The sequence below is a fragment of the Octopus bimaculoides genome, chromosome 25, assembly GCF_001194135.2.
Source record: "Octopus bimaculoides isolate UCB-OBI-ISO-001 chromosome 25, ASM119413v2, whole genome shotgun sequence".
NCBI classification, from domain to species: domain Eukaryota; kingdom Metazoa; phylum Mollusca; class Cephalopoda; order Octopoda; family Octopodidae; genus Octopus; species Octopus bimaculoides.
In genome coordinates this window covers 6,960,451-6,968,681 of record NC_069005.1, presented here as the reverse complement: position 1 = coordinate 6,968,681, position 8,231 = coordinate 6,960,451, and the positions used below count along the sequence as shown (strand labels likewise).

Here is an 8,231-nt window from a genome sequence, read left to right as displayed (position 1 = left end):
TATATATATATATATATATATATATATATATATATGTATGTGTGTGTGTGTGTGTGTATATGTTTGTGTCTCTGTGTTTGTCCCCCCAACATCGCTTGACAACCGATGGTGGTGTGTTTACGTCCCCGTAACTTAGCAGTTCAGCAAAAAAGAGACCGATAGAATAAGTACTAGGCTTACAAAGAATAAGTCCTGGGGTCGATTTGCTCGACTAAAGGCGGTGCTCCAGCATGGCCGCAGTCAAATGACCGGAACAAGTAAAGAATAAAAGAGTGTGTGTGTGTGATTTTTTGGGACTAATGGGTATATGTCAATTAGTGTGTTGAGTAAAGCACATCCACAGTTTAGGCTACCTGGTGTTATCCGCAGTTAGGATACATTTCCCCTGGATCTACCTCAGGAATTCTGCAGTGTTCATTGAGTTAATAATCAAGGAAGGAAACTAGCCTGTTATCACCAAAATACAGTGGGCATGAACAACATGCCTGGTAGAACCCAGTATATCTAAAGGGACATCCCCTTTTTTATGCATGTACCTGATATGACACAAACTGCACAGATTGATGCAACACAATTAGATATGCACAATATCCTACCCATAATGGACATTTGCAGGATGGGTTGAAATAATTATCAAACTAATAAAAAGACTCGTTAAATCTGTTTTCCGTTTCCTCCATCGATTATTATATATAATTATGCATGTATATGCTGGTACGTATATATTTGTTTGTGCATGTGCTTGTATATGTGTGTATATATATATATATATATATATATATATCATCATCATCATTGTTTAATGTCTGCCTTCCATGCTGGCGGTGAGATGGTTTCACAAGAGCCAGCCGAACAGAAGCCTGCACCAGACTTCTGTAACTGTTTTGGCAGGATTTTTACAGCTAGATGCCCTTCCTAACACCAACCACTCAGCAGAGTGGACTTAGTGCTTTTTATGTGGCACAAGCACTGGCAAGGTCAGTTTTGGCATGGATTTTACAGCTGGATGCCCTTCCAAATGCCAACTACTTTACAGTGTGAACTGGATGCTTTTTAAGTGGCACCAACACTGGCAGGGTCACCAAGTAATGTGCAAAACAAGGAATTTTGAGAGATGAGGGGGTATTGGAGGAGGGGGATCTTGTGTCAGATGGTGAAAGGTTAGAATGTGACAGAGAGGCAGAAACAGGTGCCTTGTTGTAGAGGAGGTACATGGTTATCCAGAGAGAGAGAGAGAGTATGAGAGTGAGTGAGAGAGTATGAGAGTGAGTGAGAGAGAGTATGAGAGAGAGAGAGAGAGAGAGAGAGGAGGGATCAAAAACGAGGACAGGCGCAGGTGTGCTGCTGAGTTTGTTGTATACAGTGCTCAGGTGTACAACAAATGAACTGCACTCTATGCACTGAAGTGTGTAATTTAATTGAGTCACGCAGCAGTATGGCCTTCATGTCTAAATTTACACCAGACTTGTCACCCGACTACCCACCCCTTGCAACAAACCATCCTGTCGGATGTACTCTTAACACAAACACAACATCATTAACAAGGCAGCAGGCAGCCTGCCTAAAGGTGGTTGCTTGGTCTGTGAGAAATATCAGTTAAATTATCCTCAAATTGCACCCTACTGTCTTAAGAATGAAAGGGGGGACATCGGATACTGTGGCCCTTAGTCACTAAGTCTGACAAAAGAAAAAACAAAAAAAAACGAAAAATGGGATAATCTCTGCTCTGGCTGAGCAGGTTGTGGCTAAACAGTAACAACAACAATAACAAGAAGAAGAAGAACAACAACAACACCCTTTATTATTGTAGAACAAATAAGAGAATAGGCTATAAATAAAATCACTCGGTTGGATGTCATCTTTTATTATTGACGAGGTGCAGCCAATTTCATAGTATTGATCTTCCAATTAACATCATTGATTCACGTTGACATACAAGTACACAGCTATGCCAACTCTGATAGGTCTTTTTAATATATCATTATCATTATTATTGTTATTATTATTATTATTATTATTATTATTATTATTATTATTATTATTATTATCGAGTGAGAGAGCAGTGCATGCCATCAAAGTGACACTGGGGTAGAATATAAGAAGCCCAGTATACCCCTCTAGACTACCCATCTGATACAGGTACACCAGGCACATGCATCACAACCATATGTATGCGAAATGGTGATCTCATATCAAGATAAACAGCGCATGACCTCGCAGGTGGGGCCCAGTTAGAATTTTCTTCAGGTCGAGTAGCCCATTCCGCTCAAAAGGTCCCTGAATAATGCTTGTTTAAAGACGATGAACGAAACACCTGTGTTTCCTGAGGTGAATTATTCAAATCGCTAAGAATTCCTCTCAACATATGGCTGTGATATTCCCCAACTACTTCTGCTCCTGATCAGAGAAGCACATATTGTCAGCTACTAAAAGACATCTCAACTAGTTAAGGTCAAACAACTGACAAGCAAATCTGTGGTATTGCGCAGAATATTTATTGTCAAGCTGGCAGAATCATTAGCACGCTGGATGAGATGTTTAGCGGTATTTCACCCGTCGCTATGTTCCGAGTTCAAATTCTGCTAAGGTCGACTTTGCCTTTCATTCTTTCGGGGGTCGATAAATTAAGTACGAGTGAAATACTGGGGTCGATGCGATTGACTAGTCCCCTCCCCACAAATTTCAGGCCTTGGAGCTGGCAGAATCATTAGCACGCTGGATGAGATGTTTAGCGGTATTTCACCTGTCGCTATCTTCCGAGTTCAAATTCTGCCGAAGTCGGCTTTGCCTTTCATTCTTTCAGGGGTCGATAAATTAAGTACCAGTGAAATACTGGGGATGATGTAATCGACCCTTCCCCAAAATTTCAGGTCTTGTGCCTTTAGAAGAATGGATTATTATTATCATTATTATTTCTGAATTATTATTGGGGTGTTGAGTTGGCAGAATTGTTGACATGTGGGGCAAAATGCTTTGCAGCATTTCGTCTGTTCCAAGTTCAAATTCCTCCTTGATTTCTAGATAGAAGCAGATAGAAAATAACACTTACTGACCAAAGACAACAAGCAAATTCGAGGTTTGAGCAGAATATTTGCTATAAGGATATTTCTGCTTCAGCAACTCAGTGCTGAATCTGTTTGATGTGTAATGGAAATGAGGTCTGTTTCAAAACATTGATGTCCAGGTCACAAAAGCAAAGCTTAAAGGGGACAGTAGTAATTTCTTTTGATTTCTAGATAGAAGCAAATTTGAAATAACACTGACCAGGCAAAAAAAAAAAAAATTAAAATTTTGTGATGACGACGACAATGATGATGATGATGATGATGGTGGTGATGAAGTTGGTGATGATGATGTGAACCATGATGATGATGATGATGATGATGATGTGGGTGTCCAATCAGGATCTCATTTTCGAAGCTGACACTGGAGCTCAGCATTATAGCCCTGCAGATTCACTGGAACCTGTCAAACTGTTCAACCCATGCCAGCATGGAAGATGCCTTAAATGGTGATGATGACGATTGTAATGATGATGATGATGATGATGATGATGTCGACAATGATGATGACGATAATAATGAGAATGATAATGATGATGATGATAACAACAACAACAACGATAATGATGACAACGACGGTGATGATGATGAGGAGGAGGAGGAGGAGGAGGAGGAGGGAGGGAGGGAGAGGAGGAAAAAACAATAGTTAAGTTAGTGTTAGCATATTTAATATAGTAAGCATTAGAAAGCTAATTAGAAATAATTATAGGGCGAGGAAATGATTGATATTGTTTTTTTTTTAACTATTTCAGTTAGTACAAGGAACAACCTCCACTAATTAGAAATAATAATTATATAACATTGTTAATTATCAGGTTTTAAAAAAATGACAAAAAAAAAAAAAATAATAATAATGTTTTTTTAGATATCTTACCTCTCCTAAAGAACACAGATACCGGAAATGGTTGTTTTCAAACAATTGTCTTCACATCAATAATGGCATTTATACCATGGCCAGTCTGGCCGGAATTAATCGTGTTGTCTGTTCTTGCTGGTGATGATGTGTAGGATGGTGACTGAGGTGCCGTTGCAAATGGTGATGAAGGTGAGGATGTAACAGCAGATTTGGCAATATCCTGCCTCTCTGCTATAACCTCGGTAAGGAATTTCTTCAGAGACCTTGGTGAACCATCATCAATGTTAAACATGGATTTTTGTGGTAAAACCTTCTCTGGACCTTCTACAGTCCGAACGCTTGCCATTATAGGCTTTTCGACTTTCTCAGCCGATCTTTTCCTCGCTAACAGTTCTTTCTCCAATTTCCGTATAAAAAGCGGGGACGTTCGAAGCGTGTCGACATCCATGAGTTCTTGTCGTAACCGTTCTACTTTTTCTTTATCAGATTCCTGTTCGATTTTCTTAAGAATTTTCAAACATTTCAAAGAATCTGTTGATGACGAATCGCTGATATCATCTTGATCTTTTTCATCATTTTCTTCAAGTTTTTTACTAGTTTCATACTCTAGAGATTCAGGTTTGTTGACATTTCTATCCGGAGATGTCGCTTGGAGAGCCTTAACTTTCTGTACTGGAATGGTTCGTGATGCTATCGGCGGAACATAAGCAATCAAATGAAGGTCATTTGCCGACCGAGTTCCTTGCCGAGCATTTTTCAGATTGGGCCAAAAGAGACTTCGGTTTATATCAGAAAAACCAGCCATGGTTAGATCATCCGTAGCTTTAGAGAGACTAGGTGGCATCTCTTTGGTTTCACTGCCAATGTGTGAGAAAATGGATTCGTCTGAAACACTGCGATACATTCGATTAAAACTGGACAACAATAGAGAGTCCTGGACACATTCGGAGACAGATTTGTCTTCATCACTTTGAAGGTAGGTTCCAGTTGTCGTATCAATGCTGATCTGGTCGCTCAGGTCCATGTTCTCTGTAGACGACTCCACCATGTGCTTTTCTGCTTGGTTGCGTAAACGTTTTATGATATCGTGAGAGGCCAATAGTTCATTGGTGATGAGGGACGGACGTTTCTGAGTCTGAGCTTCAGGGGATGATGACTTTGACTGGGAATTCTTATTGGGTGTCTCACTGTCGGCATTTTTAAGGCAATTTGTGGAAGGACTTGCTAGATTTGTCTTCGCAGTGGATGAAGGCAGAGGAGGCGCCGGTGGTGGTGGTGGTGGTGGTGGTGGTGGTGATGGGGCTGCTGTTGCTGCTGCAGGTGGCGGTGGTGGTGGAGGGAAAGGTGGTGATTTGCTTTTAGATAATACAGCAAGAGGTTGGGAGATCAATGGATTCTGAGGAGGGCCCTTTTTTTTGTCTGTAGCAGCTGCAATCTTAGACAAATGTGATGGTGGAAGTGGAAGTTTCCGTAAAGAGACTGGTGTATTTTCACGCTGTGGTTTCTGTTTATCTGTGTTTTCTGACTGATAGAGGGGAGTGCTGTTCTCTGTTTGCCTTTCTTCAATGTGGTGGTCAGTGTAATTTTCATTTTTCCTCTTGACGTCAACCGACTTCTCCTTATCCTTTCCATCGATTTTCTGATTCTCTTTTGGAGGTTTTACAGAAGATTCATCAGTGAAATCAGCCCCCAGGTTTGCAATTCCTGTCAGTGTGTTATGATCTTTCTCGTCGGACTTGTTTTGACTGAGTAACGAAGTAACTGAGTTTGTCGAAGAGAGCGTGACTGATTCTGAAATCGTTACCGTGTCGTTTCCTTCCTTAGATTTTTCCTCTGAGTCATCGTCATCCTTCTCAGGCATCAGGCTATCATCCGGTTTAAATGTGACACTCTTACGCCGAGACTGAGATACTGATGGCGTCGTTAGCGTATATTTGGACTGATCTTCTTCTGGTTTTTCTTCTGGTTTATTCTTGCGACTAAACATGGGAATCATCGATGTCTTTGGGGAATTGTCTGCGGATTCAAAACGGTGAGAAAAAGAGGAATTGGGCTGCAGCGTCTTGTTCTTTAACCAGCTGAAAGACATTAAGGTTTTGGACAGCAATTTGAACTTGCTGACTGGTTTAGCAGTGCTTCCATAAGCAGAACTGGAAGACACTGCTTGGAGGAAGGATTCGGAGCGCATGTACAAGGGTTTGGTTTTGTATAAAGTCGTTGACTGGAGACCTTTTGAATGTGCCTCCTCACTGATGATGCTAGAGTTTTCCGAAATAGGTTCGAAATAAGGTTTTGTTCTATGGAAATCAAAACTCACACCAGATGGGGCTGTGGGAAGACACTGAGATTTTGATGTCCATATCTCACCCTGTGTCGTGGTTGATTGCTGTACGGGCTCCGCTCCTGAGAAAGTTATTGTTGGTGGTTCTGGGACATCTTTATCATCACCTTGATTAATTTTATCATTGCTACTGCTCATTACTGCATTTGCTTCATCGCTCTTAGCGGCGGCTACATTAGTAGCAATTGGTGCTCTGCTAACTGCCTTTTCACATCCTTTCGGTGGCGTGGGTGGAGGTGGTGACAGTGGATGTGGTGGTGGTGAGGGTGATCGATCAAGGACTTCTGCAATGTCATCTTCATCGAACAGTTCCGACGTCTGAGCACTGCTAGATTCTGAATTGACGGGCGATGAAGGTTTTGAACTGTTCAATTCACTGTCTGCAGATTTCATGGCACCATGAACATTATTATTGTTTGTGTTGTAATTCTTAGTATTTTCATCATGAACAACAACAGAGACAGAAGCTGAAGGAGGGCTTTGTCGCTTCTCTTTTGGGGATTCAACAGGAGATGAGATCGAGGCTGCTCTCTGCCGCTGTTTCTCAGCAATGACAGGCAACAGAGATGATGACGCAGTACGTTCCAGGTTTAAATTTATATTTGCCTCGGACTGGGAATATTTCCGACGTGGGGTTGAAACACTGAGCAGATGCCGAGTAGGGGTTGTGGAGTAGATGTGCACGTCGGCTTGCACGCGGGTTTTCATGTCTTGACCTGAGGACAGAGTGACCTCTTTCTCTGTTGGCATCGCTGACCCATTCTTGTTTTGTGGTTTCCCTGGATGAGATTGGTCATTCTTTGATGCTAGATGCTCCTGTAATTTTAAATTTTGCTCCTGGATGTGGGCTTTTAGACGATATGATTGCAACTTGCAGGTTGATTCTGCAGAGAGAAAAAGATAAATAATAATAATAATAATTAGACTGCAGCCATAATAATAATAATAATTATTATTGTTATCATCATCATCATCAGGTGTAAAGTACTGTCTTTCTGAGGTTTTTGTTGTGACTTGACAAACAGTACAAACCCTCAGCAGACACAATATCTTCAATCAACAACTTAACGATATTGGATACTGTGTGATGTCAATAATAGTAGTAGTAGTAGTGAGAAGGAGGGGGAGGAGGAGGAGGAGGAGAAGAAGAAAACAGCATCAACGATAACAAAATATGCCGTACTTGAAAAGACCCAGCAAGCCAAGTGAGATTGTAATTGTGGCTGATGCCAGTGCCGCATAACTGGCCCATTTAAAAGCAACCTTCAATCATTGGACAATATGCCATGCTTGTGAAGACCTGTTGAACCGAGTGAAATCATAGTTGCGGTTGATGCCAGTGCCGCCTGACTGGCACCCGTGCTGGTGGAATGTAAAAAGCACCATTTGAGCATGGTCGATGCCAGTGCCGCCTGACTGGCTCCCATGCCAGTGGCATGTAAAAGCACCCGCTACACTCTTAGAGTGGTTGGCGTTAGGAAGGGCATCCAGCAGTAGAAACCCTGCCAAATCAGACTGGCGCCTGGTGCAGCCTCCTGGCTTGCCAGTTCTCAGTCAAACTGTCCCACCCACACCAGTATGGAAAGCGGACATTAAACAACAATGATGATAATGATGATGATGATAAAATGAAAAAGATAAACAACTATAAAAGGAAGGAAGTTGAAGCTGAATTTTCTAAAAAAAAAAAGAATTGATTTGTAAAGCTGAATACCATTTTATGTCTGAAACGAATTTAAAATTCTTGTTTTTTACCTTTTTCACAGACAGATCTGTCACAGAGGAACATATAACGACAAATATGTCCGAAAGCATGTCTGTAGCGAGCTCCAAGCAAAAGTGTGAAAGGAAACAGCATACATTCCATCATCTGCAGCCACTGAACGGTCAACATTAAGACCTCTGTATGGGCATTTTGGTTGAAGAGCTGGACAAATTCTATACACTGCAAGAAGAAAAAAATAATATATAA

The 8,231-nt window shown here is 41.3% G+C and overlaps 1 protein-coding gene across 1 annotated transcript in view; it reads right to left on the bottom strand.

Annotated features, from left to right (window-relative positions):
• Nucleotides 1-3,936: 3,936 nt before the first annotated feature.
• The window catches only part of LOC106875049 (uncharacterized), a 41,601-nt gene continuing 37,306 nt past the window's right edge, over nucleotides 3,937-8,231 (bottom strand). Inside the window, exons 3-4 of the mRNA XM_014923012.2 lie at nucleotides 8,015-8,204; nucleotides 3,937-7,143 (exon numbers count right to left, since the gene is read on the bottom strand). Coding sequence (XP_014778498.1) covers nucleotides 3,974-7,143; nucleotides 8,015-8,204 — 3,360 coding nt within the window. The 3' untranslated portion in view covers nucleotides 3,937-3,973. The remainder of the gene's footprint in view (nucleotides 7,144-8,014; nucleotides 8,205-8,231) is intronic.